Raw genomic sequence first — 27,670 nt, 5'->3', positions numbered from 1 at the left:
AGAAACCTCGCGAGCTGTTAATGTGGCCACACTGGTAACAGAGCCAGCACTGTCGCTTCCGCCGTGAGTAACTAACTCCTCCTGCTACGCCGCCCTGCCCTGCCCTGAAGTGACAGATCAGGACTTAACACAGATATGAGTTTCAGCCCCTCCTCTTCCCAGCTTCTTCTGAGGTTCTCTCTCCTGGCTATGTCAGTTTTCTGGATGGTTCGCACGGTCTCATTGAAAACTCTAAAGAAGCAGTTCACATTTGTTAGACTCGGGCTCGGTGTGCCAGCGTGTGCGGTCGGCTGGAGAACTCGTGGGTAACGCGTCTGCGGTGCAGAAAGGGGTATGGCCCTGATCTGAGCTTCCTGTGACCTCTTGGGCCTTTGAAGGCTGTCTCGTTTCACAGAAATAAAATGGAGGTGACAGTTAAAGGGAACTCACTTTCCCAAAGCCAGATGGCAGTGTTCAAATCAGGACTTTGAGCCCTTGGGGTCTTGGCTGCCTTCGCATATAGCCCAACACTGCTGCGCTTCGCGGCGGGTGTGGGAGGGATGGTTTGGTCAGCCTGCCACCTTTAAATAGCTTCCTGACTTGTGTTAACACTTCCAAGGCACTGTAGTGCCAAACGGCACACGTCTGTTGTCGAAGGACACAACGCTTACTTACTAATCGTAATAAACTGACACTTCACCAAGCAATGGCCTTTCGTTCTGGTGGGAAACCAAGACGGCCCAGCCTTTCATCTATAGATAAAACCCAATTTTAGGATCCAGATGAATACAGTGGGAATGGGGTTGCTAAAAAACAAAATTTTAAGATCAGGTTTTAAAATCGTCAGTATGGAGAATTAAAGTGTGTGGGGTGGGGGTCCTAGTTCTATAGAGCATCTGCCTATAAACAGATTAAGATGTTGACGATGTGTCTCAAGGGCATTTTAGAAACCCATCTTGTCATTTGCGTCTAAAAATGCTTCTCCCGCTACACTTCCAGGCCTCTGCATGGTTTTAGCTTGTGGAAAACAATGAACATTGACCAAATTATTGTCATTATATCTGGTGACTAAAACCAGAATAAAGTAATCACTTTGAAGACAATTTTCTCCACCAACCAGACTTTCTTATGCTGTCTTTTCCAATCAGATGAGAGAAGGCAAAGCCCTCTGCCTCAGGGAGGCTCTCCTGCAGAGATGTGGGGTGTCCAGATGAACCCTAATTGCTCCAGCCTCATGAAGAAATGGACTAAGAGGCCTAGGGATGCCCTTTGTCGACTGGGTCTTGGTTGAGTCTCCAGGCCCACGGCTGGGCAGAGAGGCCGTGATGGAGGGAAACATGACCTGGCCTTGGCTGAATGCGGGGCTGGGGTGCTCAATGTCCCCACATAAACACCGGATGAGCAACACGGCCATGGGGTAGGGGTGGAGAAAAAGCACTTCAGTAAGAGGGAAAACAGAAGATTTAGTACTAGAAATTTAAAATGTATGGGCAAACGGATAAATAAGAAAGTGGTTACTCACATCATAGGGAACTCACAGGGCCCTTTAAGGAGCCTCCTCTCAAGAGACTTATGAAGACTGTGCAAATTTGAGACCTAATCAAGGAAAACTAAAAGCTGAAGTATTTCTGGATTCACTAAGAAATTATGATAAAGCAAATCTGAGATTAGAATCCACGAGCAACTTCCTAACTGGTTTAAAAGGTCTCAGTCGATGGCAGGTGAGTCTGGACCCATGGACTGATAAAATCCAGCAGTCCCAGGAAGGGCCAGAGAGGAAAGACAGAGCGGACACTTGGTTCCACGCCTGTGCAAAGCGGACGGACAGACAGGACGGTGCTGGTGAGCAGAGAGGTTCTCTGAGCTCTGTGATTCCTAGTGTTTGCCATTTAATCCTCCGTTTGCTTCTGGGGAAAAGGGCCTTGTGGGTCACTCTACAGAACCTTATACGATAGGATTAAACACTCCGTGAGACTGACCCATACTTTATACCAGGCAGAGAGCCTCGCGGGGGACCACCAAAATTAACACTGCGAATTTTCTTTCTTGATTCCTTGAGGGCAGAACTATAAAGTCATAATAAAATCCTTATTACTGGAAATACATGTTTATAGGAAAGTAGCCGAGTCAGAAAAATGAGCTAAAGTCAGGTGTTAGGTCTAAACGTATACCATAGAATAAAAATTTAACTGCTTGCTTTAAGATGGTAACTGAAAACACTTGGCAAGAAATAAAACCTTAAACGAAGTATTTGCCTTCCTACACACCCTAAACTCCGAGGACCACTATGCTCATGTAATCATTCAGCAAGCAGTGACAGAGGTGAGCGAGAACTGGTCATTGTCCCCAAGGAATCTATAGGTATAATGAAAAGATGACTAGACACCCGAATGCTGGTGAAAATCCAGGCCATTTGCTTGCTTGTTCCCGAAATGATATGCTTGACCTCGTACGGAATCATGGAACCTTCGAATGCCATGGCAAAAGCAGCAGCGGCCGCAGATCAAACTTTGCTTTCCTCCTGGTCCACGGGAACTCGGTTCATAAGGTCTCCTCCCTACTTAGTTTGACCCAAGGTTAGAGCCCGAACTACTAGAAAGAGATTTCCAAGTTTTACGACATGAACTAAATCTAATTTTTAATGTTTTGCTAAACATGGCTTGGAGAAAGCTGTCTCATTTAACCTAGTGGTTCTCAACCCAGTCAGGCTTCTCCCCACACGCTGCCCTCCCACCCCCGCCACCCCACTTCCTGAGGGTAGCAGAATGCTTATAGGAAGGGGAAGGGGCTGACGAACATGTGGCCGCCTTGGAATAAGGTGCTTTTTGTTATTGTTTGCTGTGTTTTGAAGGTTTTTTAAAAGATTCTGTGGAAAAGGAAGAACAGCTACTTAACCATTCCTCTACCACGGCATTTGTTGAATTTTGCGGCAATCCTTTGTTTCGGGGCTGCTCCTCCCGGAGAGGGCTGTGTCTTGTGCCCAGTGCAGGCCTGAACGAGCAGGACCTCCAAACGTGATACCAAATTGTGGAAACTCCAGAGGATGGTGGCAGTTTAGGACAGTGATGGCAAAGAGGGCTAGTAAACGGCGCGCTTTGTTTACGAGGCTATAACTCAGCCTCCTCTGTAGGGGGTGACTGGCGACAGCAGAGAAGTGAGGCATCCTGGAGTGCCAAGCCTATTGTCTCCAGAGTGGACTTTTATTTCGAACTTGAACACTAGCCCTAGGCTCTCAGGTGCCAGAGCATCCTCGGGAAGGAAAGAAGGGAGAACACGGTCCACAAGCAGAGAGATACCTAAGCATCTTCATTCGCCCTGACTCATCCTCTCAATCCCACTTCATAAGGAAATGCCTTCGAACTGCAGGCATGTAGTCCTTGAGGTCCTTGAGAATAATGCAGATTTTTCTAGGTGGATGCAACCCATTTTGGTGACACTAAAGTTTCAGCTCGTTCGGGTAGGTTTGAGCCTGCCACGTGCATTGCTAAAGCCGGCAGCTTTGCTATGCAGCTCGTCAGGTTTATAGGTGGAGGAGTAGGAGAGGGACTCCTGAGCAGCTAGAACTTTAATACAGTTCTGACGCCTGTATTACTAAAAAATGCACGCAGTGCACATGAGGAGGAAGGCCAAGAGCCACCAGAGACACCGTCGCCGATCATGACCACGTCACTCGTGGCTCGCGTGGTTAATCAGCCCACACGGGGCCAGGAAAGCCAGAGACGAGGGCAGCTCTTCGCCAGCCCTCTACCTGTGCTCTGACCTCTCGTTAGGCTTTTCAGCAATTTGCCTTTTCTCTGAGGCTTCCAGAAAACAGCTTCAAAACTGAGCGCATCTCGGTCCGCCACCTTCCTTTTGAATGTTCTAGGGGCTCTTCATGGCCACTCGGAAAAACAGCTGCTCGGGGACAGGCAGAAATCTAAGCGGACCTGGCAGCTACCATCAGAGCATGTGCTAGCATGAGACCACGGAAAGAAGGGCCAGGGCAACACTGTTATTGTAACCACTGGTGTAAGAAAATCTTCCCTGTGACAGCACGTTATTAACAGAGGAGGGACATACTTGTTCTTACTAAGATATATTCATCTTTCAAAATATGGCAGAATGTACCCACAAGCAATGTGTGTCATTCACAACATTCTTAGCTCTTTTATTTTCTTGGACCTCTGGAAAATATTAAAAGAATGTTTCATGATACCTCTGGGGAGACAGGGCACATGCCATATGTCCTCGTTCAGCAGGGGGAGGAATACTTAACAATTTTTGAAGCAATCTGCTGTTTAGATTCTGAAGCTTTGTACAATGAGGCACAAGATGTGAACTCGTGCAAAATAAATATGATCCAAACTAAAAAGAAATAAAGTAATTCTGGATGGAGGAATGAAAAATATCTATTGTGGGAAGACCAGTATTGTTGAACTAAGATGCCATTCTGATCCATGTACGAGCCAGGACAAACAGCACATGGCCACCATGCCAGACCCAACAGATGACAAATGCTGGCAAATAACCAGATACCCCACAGTGGAAGGGTATGACAATCTGCTAAAAATGAGAATTTCTGCTACAGTGGAAATAAAAGTTAATATTGGTCAGATTTGCAATCGGTAAAAGTGTAGATGAACTATAAGATTATATAAACACACACACACACACACACACACACTTCCATCCATTACCTTAGTAATGGTTTTCTTGACTTAATTTGTCTTTTCTGCACAGGGACAAATGTGTGTGACTTTGGCTCAGCTAAGCCAAATTCTGGGCGACTCCTTGTTGGAAGCAGTGGAGTCGAGTGGTCAGATGAGTGGGGTCTGGAGCTGGGTTTGGCGCTGGGCTCGAAGCTATGCTTTGCTAAGTACTTACTGGCTGAGTGACCTTGGGCATTTAACTTCTCCAGGCTGTCTTCCTATGAAACGGAAACAGTACTGATACTATGGGATTCTCAGGATAATTAAATGAAATAAGTTAAGGGCTCTGCACATGGTTTATGCTCAGTCAACCGCAGTGGCTCCTGTTTTGGGGGCCGTGAGGCCAGGAAAGTAACGGGACATCTTCTATACTTGGCAGAAACCCCAAAAGCGGGCAAACTGTTGAGGGCGAGGGAGCAAGAGGTGGAGAGGAGAAACAGTGGCCTGGCCGCGGCAGCTAAGAGACCTCCCACGCTGCCTGCTCAGGGCCTCCCTCCCAAAGAGTGGCTTCTGTCATGTGCGCTGTCACTATCGGGGAGGACTCGGTGCCGCTGGTGAGATGGGGTGGAGCGAAGTTGGACATGCATCATGGAGAGCGGTGAGGATAGTGGGGGCTCCACGACCTCAGATGGGACAGCGCCTTCCAAGAGTGGCGAAGGGCTCGCAGAGCAAATCAGTGGACACCGACAAAGGAAGGGCCCCCGCGGCGTCCGAGCCCCTGCGCAGACTCCAGCTTTACCGTGCGCTGTGCTTCTAAGTCAATGCCCCAGGCAGTAGAGCAAATGCGAAGCCTGCAGGCTGGAGCTCCCGCCCCGAGGCGTCCTCTCGGGAGGCGGTGTGCCCCAACAGCTGGAGCATGGTGTTCATGGTGCTGAGGACCTAGCTGGGAACCCAGCCCCGGTGTGGGCAGAGAAGAGCAACAGGGAAGCGTGGACGCCCCAGGCCAGCGCCCAGGAGCCAGCGGGCTCTCTGCCTCTGGGAATGGGACAAGGTCCCCTGACGCTTTAGCACTCTGCTCACCCAGCTCTGAGGAGAAGCTGCTAGCTGAACACGGTCCCTTAAAGCAAGCAACTGCTCGAGAAACAAATCCCAAATCTAACGCTGGGCTTGGGGTTCGAGGTGGCTTTAAAATCTGGGCTGTAGCTTCATTACTTGTCACTTCCCCATCTAGTAGCCACCAGCTACTGTCCTTTAGGCATCGAGATCCCACGGATAAACCTCACTCCAAACCCTGCCCTTTGGCTCACAAGAGTGCCCGTCTCGTTCATTATAAAACATTTTAATGCATTAAATACCATTTCTGTTGGGATCAGTATATATGCATTTTAAAGCTTTTTCAAAGTTATTATATTGAATTTTATGATTGCACATGTCAGAGATATACACTTTATACTTGAAGGTTGGACCTAAAAATGTCTCAGAATAGTGTAGAAAAAACTACTCAGTGTGTGTGTGTGTGTGTGTGCGCGCGCACATGTGTGTGTGTATTTTTTAAACAAAATGAAAGGACTTACCCCAAAGATCTGGCAAAGTTTTGCTGAGTACATTAAAAAGAGAAATCAAAGTCCTTAATTTATAGATTGTCCCCAGGAATCACTACATTTTTCAAATCTGCTGTTAGACGGGCTTTTCTTTCTTTCAAATTTTTTTACATCTGGACTTGAGACATTAACTAATTCCACATGTGCCACAGACCGCAAATGAAGACACAATATCAGAAAATATCGTGCCAAAGGTTCCCTTTAAAGTCCGATGCAAACGATCTCCTCACCTCTCTACGCATTCCTTGACAACAGCAAAATTCCCGTCTCCTATTGTCCTTCCGACTTTATACCGTTCCGTTATCGTGGCTGGAATCTGGAAGCCTTCCTCCGACACTTCTGGAAGAATCGTTAGTGTGTTTTTATTGGTAGAAAAGGGAACACAGATGTTGCGTAAAGGAGACAGAAGTATCATCTAATAGAGTGGGACCGATTCAGAATCCACATGTCATTTTCTGCACAGTGAGGCCAGCCCCGCTCTGCTGGCACTGTATATACTCAACGGCTTTTACTACGACGGCTGATAAACTGAAAGGGAACGTGAAACGTATGGGGTCCCCTCCCAGCCACCACACAAGAGCAACTTGCTCTCCGCCGCAGTGGGCATTCTGAGTTTTGATCTTTTCATTTCGTGCCAATTTGATCTGTGGCATTGACTGAACACCTGCTGTGCTTAGAGAAATGACACTTCTAGGTATGGTTCGGGAGGAAAATGCAGTTCGTCAGGGACTCTAAGCTGGCTGACGGTGCACAAGCGTGGAAAACGCCTGCCGTTTGCACACTTAGCTTTACTGCATCTTGAAATGTCGATCTCCATGCAACCGCGTAGGCACTAAGCCCTGATCGCCACCCCTCCCCTGGATCCACGATCAGATTTTAGACAAGTTCTTGCCAGCAACCTGCGTGGCAGATGTTGAGTTAAAATCGCAATATCTATTCTGTCTGTGAACAGAACAGTTTTGTAGTTTCAATTATGTTAGTGCCACTAACACAACACATTTTCCCCCTTAAAATGTATCTTGAAATATTTTACAAATGCCTAATAACGCTTTAAATATCTAAGGCAGTAAAAACTAAATAAGCCACATTTAGGTCACATAAATATACTGGATAACCTTTAACATCTTAGGGGTGTAAAAAGCCTTTTATAGCTGGGCTCTAAAATTTACATGCTTTAAAGTTATAAATCCTGGCTCTCCCTCAGGCAACTCGAATACAAAATGTGACGGAAGCCCAGTGTGCTTTCTAAATGTGCTCCTATTTTGACCTTTAACCATAAACTGAGACTAAACATTTTTTTTTCCTCAAAATAAAATTAAAACCTACGGTGGTGAACGGGCTTTCTTAGAGAGGTTTGCATTCTCATTTCATCTGTACTGTTGGGAAACCACAAATGGGAACTCAAAACCAGCAGGCGTCTGTGTTAGGCCCCTTTCTCTGGTTTTGTGATGACGCTCAGTCGGCATCACTCTGGATTCTAGGGTGGAGGGACGTTCTGGACAGTACTGTACAAATGTTCGGCATTCGCGGCTGCTACTTCTGGCTTTGGCATTTAGGCAGCCCCATCCCCTCTTTATAAACGACATTTTACTCTCAATACACTAGACGCTATCGCAGTGGTTTCCAAAATAAAGTGAGAGCCGAATAAATCCCCCCACCGTCACCATCTCACCCCCAAAGAAGCCAAACGTTTTGCCTCTGCTTGGAAGACTCAGCCTGGGGCATTTTGTCTACTCCGTGGCAGTTAGAGGAGATGGCTGGAGAAGTTTCAAATCCACTGCAAAGCACCCGAATTAATAAAACCTCTCTCAGAAGACACGGTTTTAAGGCTCTTTATTACGTGGATGATAAAAGTAACCATCTCTAACTGTCGGATGGGAAGTGGAAGAAGGCATTTCCATCCTTCTCGCCAGTGGGAGACTCGCCAAGGCCCCCACCTGGAGCACACGGCTTGGGATTTTTTTTCCCTACTGATAAAATATATCTGTTAGGCGTTTGGCTAAGAAAATTAAGTCATGTCGCTTAAAACAAATAAGGGGAGTTGATTCTTTAAGAGTAGTTTGATCATATAAGTTTTATACTTTTCTAAATAACTTCCCATAATTGATTTGAGCCTGATAACCACAGAAGGACACAGGCTTGTAATACAATGTCTGCTTTACAGGAGAGACACTAAGGTGTGGTGTGTTGAAGCAGCTTAACCCAAACAACCCAGTGAGATAGGGAAAAATCAGTTCTGGAATTCAGGTCATTTGACCACATCACAGAGAAATTCCGAAGTGAATTAGTTCAAGGTACAAAGAATATTTTTGCAATTGCAATCAATTAATTCCTTTTGAAAGCCATATTTTTGCATATCGAGTTCACTTAAGTTAGAATAAGTACATCTGCAGGGCTGTAACAGTCCATTGCGAGATTATACTAAAAGTGAACAGAATTTAGAGAAACTAAGGCAGTAATTACTTCCTTTTATGTCCAAAGTGGGCAATAGCTGGCTTTCTTAGGGTACTTACACCCTCAGAGGATGTGAAACCTCTCCAGAATAGGCTGACTTCCTCTTCCCGGCCATAGAGTAGATATGGCCCCTGGTGGGAGCCATGCTCAATCCTGTCCCTTTGCTATTGACTCTAGCGAGCTGCTTCAAGTTTGTCCATTCCGTCCTATTGAGAATTTAGTTTTCTGGAGTCACTTGGCCAACCCATCCCCGCCCTCTGTCCAGGCTGAGCCCCTCCTCAGACACCGAGTCCCCAGCTCACCACCTTCTCCGGGTCCGTCATTCTCGTCCATCGAGCTGCAGACTTTGGTGGACGCGAGAGAAGTGGAGGAGCCACCATGCTGAGAGCTCTGGAAGGGGATAGAGACAGAGTACAGGTCAGAGCGCCCGAGTCTCCAGGTGCTACGCTGGCCCAGGATCCAGGAGAGACCCGCACCCGCTACCAGAAAGGATCCTGCCACGCAGAAAGGGAGCCTCCTAAACTATTCGATTAGGACCACCTCTCCCTCCCGCCCCACCAACCAACAAATTGGGTTAAATGTGTCAGGCTAATCATTGTCGATTTGGACGTTCCAGGGCTTCTTATTTCTTTTACTCAAAATTAGCATCCTTTAGCTCACTGTTTCGATTCGGCAGATTTTAGGCATCTCACCTCACTCTTCCACAGTCTACCTGCAAACGGGCCTCAAATGCAGCACCATTCTCATCTCTTGGAATGTTTTTCTATTTTTAGAAAACTTGTCTTCACTTTGTGTTTGTGAAATAGCCTTTTAAAAAGTGTTCGACCTTACCCCATTTGGAGAAAGCGTCAAGAGTGGGTTTGTCAATTCCACTTTGAGATATGTGTTATACAGTGAGTCTGGGGCAAAGGCAGGAATAAAAGCCTACGCCTGGTGATTCCTTATGCTTTTGGTGTATTTTTCACCCACGACCCACGAGAGCAAACAGGGTCACAGCTATATTAGCAAGCTCAGAGGATGCAACCACACCAAATCTTTAATACGACGATCAGCTATGGGGCAATACTTTAACAATGAACGTTTTCATCTCTGCATCTATTCTTTGAGAAAACAGCTTGCACATTCCGGTGCTATTTCTAAAGAGTGAACACAGCTTGTCCTAAAAGATCTTCCTTCTGTTTCCTGGGCTTATCCACTCAGTTGGCCCGATGGGAGCAGGAGGCGGTGAGGGGGCGGCATGGGCTCGTGGTGCCGGCTGTCTGTGCGGCACAGACGAGGGAAAGAGCATCTGTAGTTGAATTAATAATGAAGAGGTGGCGAGAAGCATAGTTGACCTATTTTCCCTCTGCTTACCTGTCTCCCTTCAACCTCCTCACCATTCCATCCAGCCTTAACCGTGCACGAAGTAGGAGCGAAGAGAATTTTTATGTAATTTCATTAGGTCCAACACTATCTTGCATAGGAGAATCAAACATTTTCAGTCTCAGCAAAGATGAATATTGTTGGGGAAACGCTACCTAAACCTTGCAGAGTCATTTGAGTCAACTGCCACAGGATGTTATCCTGAGTGAGGCTAAGATGAGCATTTGCCACTGGAAGAGTTCATCAAAGCTGACAGTTGGCACGATTGGAGTAAAAGTTAAGTTCACAGCAGTGATGCACCTTCCTTATAGAACATTCTAGAAGTTTTGTGGTTACTCTAGTGACCTCTGACTGTCCCCAATAGCATAGCTTCCCCACACGAGAGGGTCTCCCCTCCAGAGAGACGGACTAATGATCGAGCCCCTTCTTTCTAATATCGTTAAGACTCCCCCAGTAATTAGCCTGGTGACCTGAGCTATGTTTCCATCCTCTCTTGTCTTGCTTCCCTTTGTGACCGGGAGCATATCTTTGTCCTACGTCAGGCTAGAAAGAGGTTTTCAGATTGTGACCTTGAAACAGAGCTTTTCTGGGCGTGACACTCTGTAGTCAAAACCACCTCTGTTGAAGGTCTTGTAAACATATGAGCTTAGAGCTCCTAAGCCACACTCTGCTGACTTTTATAGATGCCTATTTGTGAAAACCTCGTATTTATAATATCGGAATATGAAGATGAGACAGGACAGATTTATAATGTCAATGTCCAGAGAAAATAAACATTACCATTACCACATTTGAGGGGAAGATGTGTGTTTTCCCACAACAGTGAGATCTCTTTTCCCCCGTGTCACTGCCTTTGCTGTCCACGTAATGGTGTTCCAAGCAGAAAAGCAGTAAGATAATCTCTAAAATGTAGACTTCCTCTTCTGGGCTTTCTGATCCTTGAATTTCTTCCAGCAGCGTCACAAATGGTGTTTAATAATGTAGACACATTGCGGTTTGGGGTGGCAGGTGCTGTCTTGTCATATGGTGTTTTAAATTTTAGAACACAAAGACACATTCTTTCATCAAACACCAGAATTAATAGACTAGTAGCGTGTTTCTTCGCAAAGATGTCCACAATTTATGTACTCGATTCCAAAAGCTTGTTCTTTTAATAATAATGTTCATCAGATACTCAATACAGAACTCTGAACCAAAGTATATGAAAACATCTTTTAAACAGTAATATCCTGCAAACTCGCTGGCTATTACTCACCGAACTGCCTTATGAGCTAATGAATTGCATTTTCAACAGTGTTACCCAATGTCTGATGTGCGGAATGCGTGCACACTACCAGCTATGTTTTCTCTGCCTTTTAAATAAAAACCCCTAAAAGTTTTTTGACTCTGGTGGAAAAAAAAAAAAGGTAGAATTAACACAAATTTGCTTATGTTTAAAATTGCTTATTTTTAACTTTAGTTTTGTGTTTTTGAAAATGTACCCCAAGTCATTTCAAACTTCATGCTGACTGAAGTTTGAAAAGAGAAAAACTTAAATATAGTACTTTGAAAATTAAAAATTCTCATTTTATTTATTATGCTCATATAGAGTAAAATGAATGTATTAGATTTCTAATGGCGTTATTTTTTTCTTTTCTCCAAAGAAGTGAGATGGTTAACATTATATACTTTTCCAAGACAATGACCATTCATAGATTCAAAGAATTACAGGGACTTAAATATTACCTATTCCACCCTACTCTATCCAGAAGCCAAATTTCCACTAGAAAAATTCTAGCTACGTGGTCAAATGGCCTCTGTCCAGACACCTCCTGCACTGAACATGGTACTTCCTGAGGCAGCCCCTTAATTGTTAATATGAGACAAAGAAAGCTCTTCCTTAAGTTATGTTGAAATGAGAATCCTCTACCTTTCCCATTTATTGGTCTTAGCCTCACCTCTGGAGCCACCCAGTATAGGTCTAATCCATTCCTCATATGACAGTGCTCAGGTATTTGGTAATAGCTACTGGCCCCTTCTGTGTCTTCTCTTTATCAATTTGAATATTCCCAGAGTTTTGGTTTTCTGCCGTGTGACAGGGCTCCATGACCTCTGCACCCTCCTGTGGATGCACTCCAGTTGTCAATATATCTTGCAAAGTTTGGTGCTCAAAATTAATGCAATGTTCCAGGTGTACTCTGACCAGCAGAGAGCAGAGAAGGATAAAACTTTCCTCCTTGTGCATAGAATATTAATGCACTTTAAAATCGCATTGGCTCTTCTATGGCGCCATACTGTGTTAGTCTTACAATAGGCTTGTGGTGGTGTCAGGTCTCCCTATTCTGTCTATGGGAGGCTGATGTTTCCAATCAAGTCTAAGACTTCCCATTCACTCATGTTAATGTCATCTTTACTATATTCCTATCCTTCCGGCCTGTTATTTTTTGGATTCTGATTTTGTCACCTAATGGTTTTGCTCTCTTTCCCAGCTGAAGTCATTCAATTATCAGCATGGCTCTGTGTGTATGCTTGTGATAAAGGGAAAATGTGTACACTCTTGTTCTTTATAATTAACCCAATGAGACTAATTGGCCTTTATTTATGACCAACAAGAGCTGAAAAGTCCATTTATATTTTTGCACGCTTATACATGAAGCCAATTTGCTTATTTGATTTTTTCTGAGCAGATAAACCATTTTGCAGTATACATGATGATAGGATTTTGTGTTTGCTTCAATCAGTTTGCTAATTCCAAGGCATCTGGGTATATAGCACAAAACATAGTTATTTTAGAATTTAATGCAATTAGCTGCTCTAAGAGATATTGTGACATTTGAAATGTCATCACCTCCAAGCATATTTAATGGGAACCAGGTGGGCAGGTTGCTGGCACCTGGATGCTTTTATGGTACACCTTCATAAAAGCACTGCCCTAAGTAAGAACACATCTTAAGTGTAGCTATTTAGCTTGGGATCATATAACAGATGGAGAACATATCATACTTTTTGAAGTAAGTGAGAAAGCTGACATAACAGCTCTAACCACATTTTACCAAGGCTATGTAGTAAAAAGCACTTCATTTTAAATCTAAATTGTGTAAGTTACTCTTGCCATTTGTATTAACGGTGTCACTCAGCTGGTGTTCATGCTGAATAAAGATTTTGAAAATATCCAATTGATCCAGTTGATCTAATCACGGCAGAAAAATAATCTCACCAGATAATTTTAGCTTTGCTCGATAATTGTATTATTTCCGCTTTGCGTTTTGTCTTGGTATACAGCTATTACTTTGTTAATATTAATTTGAAACTTGAAAAAAAAAGAATTCAGAAATCGACTGGATCGACTGTATAAAGGAAACATAACTAATAAATATTTAACAAATTCAAACAGTTGACTTGGTGATCCTGATCTGAGGTCTACAGAATCTCTAAAGATGACCTCATATAATCAAATAAAATCACGATCTTGGTGTAGAAAGCTCGAAACACATAGGATTTTATGTGTATATAGAAAAACCATACATTTATTTACTTTCTAAGTGGGTAGAACAAAAAGTTGAGGCTTCAATCTGCAATAACTAACAAGCCCTCATTATTTGAGACAAGTCACAAAGGGAATTCCTTTTTTCCAAATTCTTTTGTCTGAATTCTTCAGTGTTTAGCCTAAATAAAGTTTATGGTAAATACAATCATGTGTATAACTAAGAATGAATACTGTAAAATGTAAAATGTTATAAAGATTTGCTCAGTATTTTTTTAAAAACTGAAGAACTGGTTTACTTAGAGAAAGAGAAAATGAAAATGGGGATATTGGCCTTAAATCTATTTTAGTGAAGCCATGGGAGCCAAAATTTCAAAAACAAATGTATTTAATTACAATTTCGTTATATCGGACAGTCAGTCTTCTCTGCTTCAGTCACCCAGTCTCTCTACTCACTCAGGCCAAAAGCTCTCAATTCAAAATCCGAACCATTTGTCTTGAAGAGACTGTGGTGGCGGTGGCGGGATGACAGTCTCCTATTATGAGTTACTATTCATAAAAATCACAGTTTGGAAGGAGACCAGGAAGTCATCTCGTTTATCCCCTCTAAATAAAATATTCCCTCCATGGTTTCCTAGTCAAATGGGATTTCCAACCTGTGATGAAGGGGGCTCACTACTCTTCTGGGCACCTGCTATATTTTATTTTAAACTCTACTATACTAAGAAAATATCAACACCATTGGGAATTTTATAAATTTGCAAATATGCCTTCCAGTTGCAGTATTATTGCTTTGGGCACTGATTACATTTAGGTCATCATGAAAATAAGCAAACTGTAATTTTAAGGTGAAAAATGAACCTGGTAAAAAATATTAGATTTAAAACCTGAATTTTGGACTTCTGTAATAATTTTAACATAAAATAGTTTTTATAACTAGGCCAGTAGAATTTTGCTTTCTCCCTTATACCACATTATGAATGAAATATATTATGGATTTTTGTTCTAAATCCAAGCTAGGTAATCAAGTATTTTATTATTATCATTACATATTTTCTTATATATTTATTTATATATTTATGTATCCAGGGCTTTTAAAATAACTTGCATACACACACATGTATGTACATACGCATGCACATTTTCCCCCTGCAAGTTACACGACCTTGGAAAATGCCTTCGAATCCAGGTGACAGCTAGTATGCTTTTTAAAAACCATGTTAATTACTTTTGACAAACAAGTTGCCAATTTATCTGACAAATTCACCTTTAAGGCAACCCAGAGAGGAGACTGTATTAATGACATTAATAGAACCAATGGAAACAGAATTCTTCATCAAATAATCTTAATTTGTTGTTATTATCTAGATTATATACTTTAGATGTCATATGATGCCATTCTGCAGTATTTCAAGTATTACTCGCTGATGCTATAATTACTTTCTGAATGCCATAAATATGATTATGAAAGTAACCTTACCCCCACATAGTCATTTTAATTTCAATGTGTCTACTTTTCACATTTTCTGAAAGAAACTCACTGAACAACATAGGTGGTTTTTCCTGTTTATTATATAGGTATGCTAAAGTGGTAAGTGTCACAAAGTTAGCTTTGAGAGGAATAACATGGTCCAGTGTGAAACACAAGGTATACAACATTCTACAAGGAAACCACGGCACAAAGTGATGGAACTTTCAAAATTGGATAGTTCAATAAAACATTTCATTATTTAGCTCTATGGAAATCTGCTGATGACCTCAATTGATGAATTTTTTAAACATATTGCTGTTTAAAATATTTTAACACCAAATGCTCTTTTTAAGAGAATACACATCCAAGCAAGTCAACTGTAAGCAGAAAGTATATAAACCATTTTATAAAAATTTTATCCAAATTTACAACATTCAAAGTGTATCTTGAAGTAAAATGTCCTTAGAAGAAATAAACTCAGTTCCTTGAGGTTGATGAATATCAACTCAAAAAACAGATCACAGGAAAATTAACTTTCATAGTTCTTTGCCTATGACCTTTCAGATACCTACTAGGCTGGCTTCAAAGACGTTTTGTGGCCATATATAATACAAACACTCATGTATTACATGCATCATTTATACTATCTTGGAATTTATCCATCACCTTTACTAAAATGAACCACATTTTAAAGACGCTATATATCATATACCCTTAAAAATTATAGGTAGGGCCTCAGATTTCCTATCTTTTCCACATGCGTTACAGGCACAAAATTACAAATGTTTTTCAGCTGACAGTATAGTAAACTGCATCAGGCAATTGGTATATTGAATTAAATATATCTCTAATTTTCACGCTATATTTCTGTGGAATATGTCAATCAAATACAGTTGTCACAATCAAATAACATGCACAATTGAGATGCTAGCAAGGCTAATGCGAATATGCATAAATGGGCAAATTTTTGTACGCACATATAGTAAATTCATTCAATTAACATTTTCAAGTGTGTGTATATTTATATAGATATATACACACGTATAGCAAGTATAGTAAATTTACTACTGAAAATATGTTTAGAACAGTGTTTTGAAAAAACATACAAAATCGCCTTACAGGTTATCTGGCTTTGTTATTAAACTTTAAATCAAATATAGTTTGGATTCTATTTTATTACATTTCGACTACTCACAACTCTATAAAACAATATTTCATTTTTTAGTGAATATTGATTGACAATCACTACATGTCATCAATACTTACATATCAGAGAAACAGCAGTGATAGTTTTCATTTTAATAATTGAATATCAAGAAGTAAAACATGTGTGCTTACATTTAATAGTTGACACAATATTGGATTTATCTGAATTTCAATTATTTTGGGGTATCTGGATTCCAATTAAGAAAAATCAGTACATCTGACTATTTGGAACTGATTTACCATATGAGTTTAGCAAAACTACTTTTGAAATTAAACATGCCCCAACTAATATGCCACATGTACCAATGGACAACATGAAGGTTTTACATATAATTCCACAAGAGCCAGTAACTTATAAGACTGTGTCACAAATACCATACTTTACACATGCACAAATACATAAGCATACCCATAGACACACTCAGCCCTGCAAATTTATATAAACACCTATGCATGTATAGATATATGGCCACGCATGAAAAATTCAGCAGTCCAATGGCTAAAATATATGGAATTATTTTTCAAGAACATTATTCTATATTTTCATTCATTTATATTAAGAAATGTGGCTTTCGGACTTGTTTTTTTTTTTGTTTCGTTTTTGTTTTTTAAATGAGCCCAATCATGTATAGATTTGCAGTGGCTACAAACCAAAATTCCCTTGCTAGATAACAGGGAACACATACAGTACATAAATGCTGGTTTGAAATGTTTTTAGAAGATATTAATCTTTTTAACATTTGGATGAGCCAATATATAAACACAGGGATATGGACAGATGAGTGGACCTGACACTTCTTAAAAGCCCATGACAGTGTAGAAATATTGTGGATTTCCCCCCACTTCACTGATCTAGCAAGACAAAGAAACAAATCACGTGGCTTTCAGAACCAGTCTTTCGAGTTCACACTGAACTTCACACTTGATATATTATTAGGTTTCGCATTGCTAACATGCTGAAAGCAAGGAAATATTTATTATATTTTTTCTGTAATGTCTAAGAAAAAAGGTGAATGCAAATGAAAAACTATCAAACTTTTAACTAGAACACAGTATCTTCATAGCACATGTCAGGTTCACTATAAAGACCAAAATGCATGGCTTTTGCTGGAGTTTTCTCTCCTATTCAGTAGACCAATGTAAAACTTCAGTGCCTAGCTTTTAAAAAATAATTCTATAAGTAAGTAAATCTTAACTGCCTATATCATCAATTTGTTTCCACCAATGAACTGAAAACTTCTGGCTTTTGCTAAGAATTTTTTAAATTTCTGCTTCAGTATAATGGAATTACACTCTGCACAGAAAGAGATCTCAAAGTCTATAAATGGTGTGCTGTTTCAATCTCTGAGGGACTTCAGTTTCAAAAAATAAATGATATATATTGCCCCTGAACAGTCCTTTAATAAAAGTCATATGCTCAAAAGATTAAATGCTGTGGAATAGCATTTCCCTTGGAACTGCTTGAATGGAAAGTTGGCCATGATATGGACCGTCAATTAGTACAACTCCAGTTTCTTTTGGCCGTGTCTAAACAAAGCCATGGGCTTCATATCAATTGGTAATATCTGCCACTTATCCAGAACAAATAGCACTGATTGGACCCTTCTAGGCAGTAGTTGTCCATAAGATTGACAGTTTCGGGAAGTTAAAATTACTGGAATTTATTTTTGTTCTGGACCATCTGACCCCACCAGATTTAAGTTAACTGCTGCACTGCTTTCTTTGCATTTTTGACAGTTCAGTCAAATACATACTAATCTTTTATGGACTCAACTGTATTAAGTAATGCATTTTACAAAGACATAACTAGAACAGACACCAGCATAGGCAACTTCACAGATGTTTACTGTTTCAGCTAAAACAAAGCAGCCTTTTGATCTCAGCAGGAGTCTCTGTTCATTTCTATTGGAAACAGTTTTAAAACCTGAAATCTGGAACAGGTATTATTACTAACTGTTCTTTCAAGAGGGAATGGTTCAGTTTGCGGTTCTCCAATAAGCTGACAGAGAAGTATCTTTCTCTCTGACAGACAGGATAATGAGGCACTAATTATTAGAAGGCTAAGTTTTCAAATGTTAGTAGATTGCCTGGACTATTTTTTTTTCTTCTGTTGGTTGAGATATTTTATTCATTTGAAAAGTGAGATGGTAACATATGTAACTATAAACCAGATGGTAAAATTTGATAGTTGAGCAATTTATCAGTAGATAAATTGCTAACATCTAAAACAGTATATGACAACTGCATTTCTCTTTATCTTGAAGTAGACATTTTGTTTTTACATTGTTTTCAAGTAAAAATTGGAAAAAAAAAAACTCAAGCAAAAGCCTCCAAATGGCATTATGCATTTTTAATTTATCACCTACTGAGCTATGTCAAGCCTATAAAATATCAAAACCATGCTTCACAAGTCTTAAATTGTTAGTGTTTGAACGAGTAAACTAAATGATCACTATGATATGGCTAACATACGATAGACCATACACATTAAATTAATTTAACATTCAGATTTTAAAATAATTATTTTATGTTTAAGCAAAGCTGACTACGATTTTTAAATAGAGGACTAGAAGAGAAGAATTAGTAGGTTAGTGTTAACAACGAGTTAATCATAGACTTACTTGGTTGAACACAAAACGAGTTTTGCATATGAAAATTTCCAGAACAACAGCAAGATCCAGGATTTCTTGTAATGGAGATTTGAACATTTTAGGCCTGCTTTATACAGTCCCACTTAAAATAATTTTGCTTTTCAAAATTAATTTTTTGGAAGAAGTTTAGACACAATTTTTTTAGGTCTGTGTAAAAAAAAAAAGTTTCCTAGCTTCAGGCTTTACCTATTTGAAAAATTACATATATGGCTATGGGAGAAATTATATAATTTATAGTTCTTCATGTTAGTATATGGTTTAAGCTGTATTTATGCTGTTTCCAATAAAAGATAAGTTTAAAAATTAAATTTGCTTGACAACAAAAACAAGGAACGTTCCTAACGCCTAACGTTAGTCATCGTGAGACGTGTCCTTGACGTGAGTGTTTTTCCTCAATTATATTAACCCACAGAATGATAAGTAGCTTAACTATCCACTGACCAAGAAGGAAAAAAAACTCTTCTACTTGAATATTTCTATTATTTTGCAATAAAAGTACCTTTAAAAAAATCAGCAATCCAAATTTTAAAAAGATTTTAACTTTAAGAAAAAATGTCTCCAAGTGCCATTTTAATCTGCTTGACCAAAAGCACCAAAAAAAGTGCATCTACATGTCTCCTTATGATTAAAATGAAAACCCCACCTACAGAAATTATAATTCTGTACTGCTGTATGATTAGCATGTTCTTATACTCAGAAGTGAGTCTGTATGTGAAATTCATCTGGAGCCAGGCCTTGCACAAAAGCCTCGACCCTCGATCAAATCAATGTAAAAGATATTTTTTAAAAATCTTCCGGATCAACATCGTGAATACAAAATGCTTGTATATTTACTTTTATAAGACTTGGGCTTCATAATATCAAAGGATGCAAAACTCTTTTGTGTGTTTCGCTGTTAGACTTTCGCTTAGGAAATGGGAAACCTTCACCCAATCACAAACCATACACATCGCTCCATTGTCTCTTTTACACAGAGTCTCCTACTGAGTCCAAATCATCCGAAGAGAGGGGGCGGTACAGGTCCTGTAAGACGAAGGGCGGGACAGGTTTGTTTACTCGGCTTTCTCGGGAGCCCTGTGGCTCTCTTAGGAGTGGAGCGTTACTGGTGTCTAATGTCATTAAACCCTTTAGAGTCACCGAATTTGGATAAGAGGAAAAATAATAAATGAGAAACCACCTAAAAAGACAAAAATGGTGCTGATTTTGCCTTATTGACTGATCTACTCATGAGTGTTGCCTCCCTTTGTGTGTGGTTGAGTCTTACTGCCCCCGAGGTCTGTCAGTGCCAGCTCTGCTTCTCTGGGCCTAAACAATGCTTCCTTGAACATTTCTTTCCCATTCTGGGTAGAAGAAGAACATGCTTATCTCACAAAATAATTTATTAGGAGCCCTAGCTGCCATTCAGCAAGTCAAATTCTGCTCCCAGAGCAGTAACTCAAGGTTGCATTTTTGCATTGAACAAACCTAATAAACATTGCCGTTTCAAGTTTTATGTTTGGAAGACAGAAAACATGCCAACTTGACCTAACCCCTCCCCCTTCCCAAAGGTCTTCTCTGGTTCCCCAACGACTCACCTGTCATCTCCCCTTTCGTCCCCTCCACCCTTCCTGCTACGAGACCTCTCTGTTGGTAGCCAGGCAACCAGCTGAGATCTGCAGAGAGTGTCTAGAATCCTGGCTTCTTTTCTATTTTGTACCACCCACTCCTCACATCTGAGTGATCAGATAATCTACAAAAGTCAGCAATGTGGGAGTATAATGGGGAGCTTCGTGCAACCCACACAACATACTTCTTCCTGATATATTAAGAAATCGGACCCAAAAAAGTTCATAGATGGAAAAGGTCTGCTTCTGTGACCAGTCAAATGTTTCTAGACAGCAATTCAAATAACTGTATTGTAAAAACAGCGAGGTTGATTGGTACATTGCCGCCAATACTTCCATGAAGAAAAATATCTGGCATGCAGACTCTTATTGTACATAACTATTCTAAAATACCGAAAGAGAGATAACATAAAAATGAATTTAAGAGACGGAAGAAAAGCTGATTAAATTATCATAATTAATATGAATGAAAATATAGATTTTATTTGTGAAGAAAGCTGTCAAATGTCTCAAAATTCCTTTAAAAAGACAACGTATGTTCCTGTGTTTTAAAACGAGGTAGGAAGTATGTGTGGGTGCGTGTGCATGTGTGCATGTGAGTGCATGTTTGTGTGTGTGTGTGTTTGTGTGCGTGTGTGTGTGTGTGTGTGTGTGTGTAAGGTGTGTGGCAGGGGAAGGGGGAGAGCCAAATAATTTTCCTGGCCATGTTGCTAGGCAACACAAAGGGAAAAATAGAAATAGCTACTGTTTTCCAATTTGCAATAAAAAGAGTTAATTTATTCATTGAAATGTCTTCTTTTAGCACCGCCATCTTTCACTTATTTTGGTATTTCCTGCATAGGAGTATAGCCAACCATTTGAGAAGAACATTCACCAAATCTGAAACGGGATCAGTTGTTAGGGCTATCTGAGGGCCAGTTTAATCGGGAGAGGTCATTTGATGCAGTGGCCTCCACACCAAGATGAAAGCTCCTCTTGCTAAAGCAGCTGGGAACGTCCCCAGCCACCGACATGGTACACGAAGGGAGGCTGTTCATTCATGGCCTCTATTCAAAAGCTGGAAACTAAGCCATCTCTGAATTAGCCAGTGCTCTGCTCACAATGTGTCCTTAATAAATGTTTTCAGATGATGATAAACTCTTTATCTCCATAAAACAAATGGGATTGTTTTTCCCTCTCAAGTATGGTACTTACTACATTGGTAGTTTAAATGACAAAACGAAGAATCTATGAGACCCATCCCTTATAATCATTCCCCAAGTGCTGACAATGTTAATTATATAAGCCATTGGCCACACAGCTGCTAATAGCTGGATGGAAATTTTCTGCCTTGGTTGGACAAAATAATAGCAAAGTAGGGAATTCAGAGAGCAGAAGTAAATTCTAGCCTCATTCTGCAAACAAAGGGACCATTGAGCAAAGTGCTTTATGTCCCCGAGATAGAACTCTCTGCTCTAAGAAGGAGGGCGAGAAGTTTGGATCCATGGCAGGGATGCTCAATCACTCTAGTTTAATCTCCACAACTAAGCATGAGCAAAATGCTGAATCTGAGTTTAATAAGCTCAAAGGATAAAGAGGAATTTCCATGCCAGGTGTGGTCTACAAAGTATACACTTCAAAAGAGAGGATGTGCTATGAAAAAGGGCCATTTCCGTGCTATATCTAATAGCTGTTCCAACAGATGAGGACCTCGCTGGGTAATATTTATAAGAAAAGAATCACCTTATTACCCCGTCCTCCACTCAAGATAGGCATTTAGGAGATTAATTTGGCCAATTCTTCTTTAACTACTTTGCGAATGACTCCTGTACTTTAAATCACCAAATTAGATCGTAAGAAGAAAATCATGGTGAAAACACTCCGATGGAATTGAAATAGTATTATTGGGTTTTCTATCTGAAAAGAGCTTCTTTTCTTTCTTTTGTTTTCCCAACTGAAGCCCAGAGAAGATAGCTGACTTATCTAAGATAACACAGCCACAGAGTGGAGCTGCTGCCAAACGCAGGCCTCACCAGACAATCTGATGAGCCAAATCTGATGCCAGGATGATAAGCGGGGAGAGACAACACAACCTGATATTTGGTGGGACGGGCTCCAAAGGAGCTGGGGACGGACGGAGTCCCTGCCCCCACTGTTAGCCGGTGGCCTGTAGACACAGCCTTGGCGGGGACATGAACAGAGGAGCTTCCATTTGATTACAGCTGAAGTTTATGGAACTTAGGAGTCTCACTTTGAAACCCGTCACAAAAGAAAGCAAATTCAAGAATACAGTCTTTGAATTCTGAAGTCTCCAAGGAGCCCTCGCTTATTAAAATATTCAGTGGGTACCGTCACAAAGCCTCCTGAGTGCACGTGTTCCTTCCCCCTCACTTGTGAGATCCGGACAGCGAAGGGCCTTCCAGGCTCTCCACTGCACATCCCCACCGCTTCCCACGCCTTTGAGCCTTGCCTTGGCATCACCGGAAAACAGACAGTACACGCTGTGAGCGGATAAGAACAGCTCTTCCACTGTGAGGGCTGCGCTCGTCCTCACCCCTCCCTTGGTGTGGGGAAGCTCAGAGTGTTCAGTTACTCTTTGACTCTCCAAGCTCAGTCAACTTCTCCATTATTATACGAGAAGCTAAAAATACATGCAAGTGGTGATGGAAAACAAGGCGCTCACTGTGTGCTTCACTCACAAACATATGTCACGTGGACCCTTTTTCTGTACCATGGACCCTAAGCCGCTCTGGACGACCACTCTATGCAGACAAGCCACTCCCAGCCTGGCCCGCCCCTCCAACAATGGCACTTTCCCCTCTCCCTTCTAAAGGAAGGCTGACCATCAGTGACGGTGTCTAGTGGAGCTCGTCACAACTAGGGAAGCTGACAAACCAGTGCCCGCACAGCCTTTGATTCAAGACAGAAAGAGTTGGGTGTTTATAAGTGGAGCAGCACCTGTTTATTCTCCTGAGTTAAGGTTAGTTTAGACACATTGACAGAGAAAGAGAAAGCCCTGAGAGACCATGGCCACGACCTACTGCTGGTCACCGCCTGCCCTCGCCTGGTTATGACATAGAGACAAGAGAGCTATTTGCTGGCACCTGTGCCATTGTGCAGCAAGGCTCAGGCAGGTCTCAAGCCAGCAGCTTGCTCATTTCCTTACCCGTTGCTTCCGCAGGCTCCCTGGGCTGGTGGGGGAGGGGCTTGGCGACTTGCCCGAGCGCGGAGTGGAGAGCTGACTACCAGGGGTTCCATTAACTAGAAGAACAAAGAATCACAGAGAGGAAAAACGGCATGTTAATGAAGTTTCATGACCAGTCAGCTTCTTGGAGAAATAAACAATTACACAGGAACATTTGCTAAAATTCCAGATACCTTTTTTATCTGTGGTCCTGAGGAAAAGCTTCAGGGAATAACTTTCGTTGGAAATTCACTGTTTGTTAATCTGGGTGTTTAATGTGCAGCAGGTTACATTAAAAATTTTTATAATGTACTTTTCACAACTTTCCTGATGAATTTATTAATGATGACTTTGAAGGGGGTTAAGGCTCTGGGACATTTTCAATGGGATTAATCCTTGATTCTTTAGCTTAGCTTCCCAGGACCACCCGGTAGGGATAAATATGAGCACAGCTCACAGGTGATATTCCCAGTGACTCGTTAAGCTAAATCACTGTCTTTGTACAGTTAAAACTCACTTCTAGAAGTTCTTGCACCCAATTCTGCTCTGTGCATCTCCTTAGCCTAAACTCTGCAGCAGGACAAAGTAACGGGCACAGACACTCAGGAACTCCTCACCATTTGTCTTTACACTGTTGAAAAATAAAGCTGCTTTCTAATAGGTTTAAATCACTGGAATTTTTTACCCGATGATATTAAGACTTTTCTACAACATGATCACTAAACTGAATCACAGCCACCGAAACCAAGCAAGCAATGCTCTTCTCTGAGTAACATCACAAAACACTTAAAGACACGACTTTATAAAGATATGTAAGGTCACCATCATTTTACACATTTTACATCGACAGTCGGGGAAGTAGAATTAGTAGTGAGACACACACAGTCTTGAGGGCACATGATAAACATTTTCCAAAAGGGAGAGCGACAACGCATTTGACTTACCTTCTATGAATTCTAACATGGACACAGGCTTAGTGTTTGGACTAACAACGGCAAGAGGCACAATCCCTCCTCAGCACTAAGCCCAGCTCGGCGGGGATGGGAGGCAGTGGGATTAGTTAGGGATGGCTAAGGCTGCTCCCGGAGCAGGCTGAATGAGAGGCAGGATTCATCAGCAGATGCCTTTTCTGCGTAAGGCTGACGTCTTCCAAGCAGCAGTGGGAGGTGCGGGTTCTGTCTTAGGCTACATCAAAGGTGTCAATTAAGCCTCATGCCAACGCAGAGCCACTGCAACCCCCTCCCGGCTCCGCTGGCTCCCGGAAGCCGAGCCCTCTCAGTACTTTGCACTGAATCATAACGAAGTGCCTCTGGGGGCCCGAGACCCAGTGACTCATCTGAAAATCCGAAGGACAGTAACTTCCAGAGCCTGGCGACCACTGGGTACTGGGTACACCTTCACAAAATTTAGTGGCAAGGTATGATGTTTACTGATTCTTCAGACACAATGTTTGCACAAAATCTTAGGGCCCAAGAAAGTGGGAAGCTCTTTGTTTTGTCATCTCCAAAGACCTTTTAAAAATGTCATATATAACCCACGTAGCACTCATTTGTAGTTTTGCCTTTGAAATGTTTTTGGTGACTAAAAAAAAAAAACTTTTTTTTTTTTCCTTTTATTGGGGAGCTCTAAGCAGGAAGCACTGAGAATGCTCTTATTTGCTTGCATCTTACAGTCCTGTCCTTATTGAGCCTGAGGCTCAGGCCTCTTTGCACAGGACTTCCCAGACGGAGGCCTCCAAGGGAAGGGCTCTGAAATAGGCAAGGATTTAAGAGCTGTGCCCAGAGGCAGAATCTACAACTGAGAACTCAGTAAGCAAGATCTCCCCAGGAGGTGGATGGAAAACAGGTTCTATGAATGCAATAGTTTCTTTGCTCACTCCCACTCCATTTTATGTCTTTATGTCACGCCTCAAAGCTACACAGATTGGGAAGAAATAAGAAAATGGGGCATCGAACATAGTATTGACATTTTTAAACTCTGAGACTCTAATCTTATCAAGATGATCAGACAAAAAGAACAGAAGAAAGTGAACTCCCAGGAAAACAGCCTCAGGAGTACCTTGCTTAAAAAAGCAAAATAAAAAAAAAACAACAAAAAGCTTGCACATAATAAGTACCCAATATACGTGCACCTCGGTTTATTGAAGAATTTATTTTCTACGGAGCAGTGAACGCACTTAAACACACACACACACACACATCTCATTGAACTCTAACAACAACTCTGTGGGGCAGGCAGTGTCTTTTCACAGATGAAGATGATACTCAACTTGACCAGCACATACAAGGTAGAGCTCGAGATCGAACCTAGACAACCCAGAACCTGCCACCTTCACTGCCACCTTCCCTACTGGCCCGCACGGAGTCAGATGACTGAACAGGTGATCGCAGGACAGTATTTTGAGAGGGGTAAGACTGGGCTTTGCCGTTGGAATCTTAACAACCTGTGGGGTCAAGGCTGGCCTACATCCTACAGAAGGAGAAACGGATAATGGAGCCGAGACCTACATATCAGCAGGCGTTCGCCAGGTGAAGGAAGGTAAGGCACGATGAAGCAAAGCGTGCCGAGGTGAGGGACCACCTGTTTCATGGATGGCCGTGGAGGAGGCAGCAGGTGTGGAACACTGAAGAGACCTGAATCAGTTAGCTGGGCAGGTGAGGGAGCGGGAGAAGAAGAGCTTTGCAAAGAGGGTGGGGGATGGGCAGGTGGGGTTGCATAATGTAGGGCTTCCAAATCCATTCTCTATCCCCTGGGGCACGGGGACCTGCAACCTTTATTCAAAACCACTGGGCTCAGGGCTTCCATTTTGTGTACCACCTCTCTGGAAAAATGAAGCTTAACTGCCAGACGAGTCCTCTACAATCAAACATTTTTGAGACACAACCTGCTTGAAAGTTGGGAACGGCGCGTATTCTTAGGGTCAGAGTTCTGTTCAAACTCTTCCTCTCGGCCATGTAAAAAGCACGAGCAACTGCTTTAAATGGCTCTTGACATCCAGAAAACGTCCCACACCTATTGTTAAATCACTGCTGGAATAAATAATTTTATTTGGTAAGTAAGTTAGACATACGTATTGAGTTCAGCTGTTTTTTATCCTGTACTACCAGAAGTCCCTGAATGACAATAAAAAGGGCTTTGTCACTTATTTAACAAAACATTGAAATTCAACTAACAAATGGCCTGATTTTACAGAGGACTTTATTAAACAATTCTGTATCTCGAATGGGAAAAATCCAACTCTATACGGTTTTTTCAAATGGCCAAGCAAGTCTCACAATCAATTATTTCAACCTGAAGTCACTAACATCTGCATCACTAAAGTTCTCATCAGATCGCTGCCTTATATCCAGTCTTGTTTCCTGGGCCTAGGTCTGCCTGGTACGTTTCCCTTAAATCTTACATCCCTTGCTCTGCTTTCTGCCTCCTGAGCGACAAGTGCTAACGTTCAGGCTGGAGGACTCACAGATGCCGTGAGGATCAGTTACACACCTGGCCACTAAGGATCTGCGGAAAACCTCTGTGGACCTGACTTCCACCATCCCTAGCCCGCTTTTTTCCAATTCGGCCATCACCTAGGCCTATCGAGGACACGGCAGCACGGATTGGTCTCAGCACATTATTCTCTACGAAGGACCTGGCCTCACCTTTTCCTTCATTTCAGAAAGATGATCCTACTCTATTTTACTCATTGGAGCCACGAATTCGGTCTTCTGCCATCAACCAATCAGTAGACACGGCATACACTTACCATGGGCCTGACTCTGATACTGGTCCCTATCCTCCAAAGCTCATAATTGAATATAAAAGTTACTAAAAACATTCTATAATTTGGAAATGTTTGGCTTACTTGCACTAATTCATTGCTCCTTTTAAATGACTTTAGACTCATGTATAAGTTAATTTAGCAACCTCTTTGTGATTGTAAAGAGTTCTCTTTACAGTTTCATCTTTAAAAGTCTCAGATATCGAGTGAAAGCTAAACATTTAAATGTCGCAAACTGGCCCTGAAATTAGAGCAATTTCCAAGGAAGACCATCTAAGCCCAAAGTAAGTAACCTCTGGACATGAAAATCACCTTCCTTCTTCTT

The 27,670-nt window shown here is 41.6% G+C and overlaps 1 protein-coding gene across 8 annotated transcripts in view; it reads right to left on the bottom strand.

Annotated features, from left to right (window-relative positions):
* The window catches only part of DCLK1 (doublecortin like kinase 1), a 312,702-nt gene that overhangs the window by 51,502 nt on the left and 233,530 nt on the right, over positions 1-27,670 (bottom strand). For 2 of the 8 annotated variants that reach the window (XM_039873006.1, XM_039873002.1), the window contains exons 6-8: positions 23,565-23,659; positions 8,965-9,052; positions 6,439-6,547 (exon numbers count right to left, since the gene is read on the bottom strand). In XM_039873006.1, coding sequence (XP_039728940.1) covers positions 6,439-6,547; positions 8,965-9,052; positions 23,565-23,659 — 292 coding nt within the window. Of the gene's footprint in view, positions 1-6,438; positions 6,548-8,964; positions 9,053-15,041; positions 19,839-23,564; positions 23,660-24,526; positions 24,883-27,670 lie in introns of those variants that run through there. The other 6 variants (XM_039873009.1, XM_039873003.1, XM_039873007.1 and 3 more) reach the window with 5 other exon arrangements.

Source organism: Pteropus medius, unplaced genomic scaffold, assembly GCF_902729225.1.
Source record: "Pteropus medius unplaced genomic scaffold, Ma_sr-lr_union100, whole genome shotgun sequence".
In the NCBI taxonomy this organism is placed as follows: Eukaryota; Metazoa; Chordata; class Mammalia; order Chiroptera; family Pteropodidae; genus Pteropus; species Pteropus medius.
The sequence above is the reverse complement of the archived record's forward strand: the minus strand, read 5'-3'. Positions and strand labels throughout refer to the sequence as shown.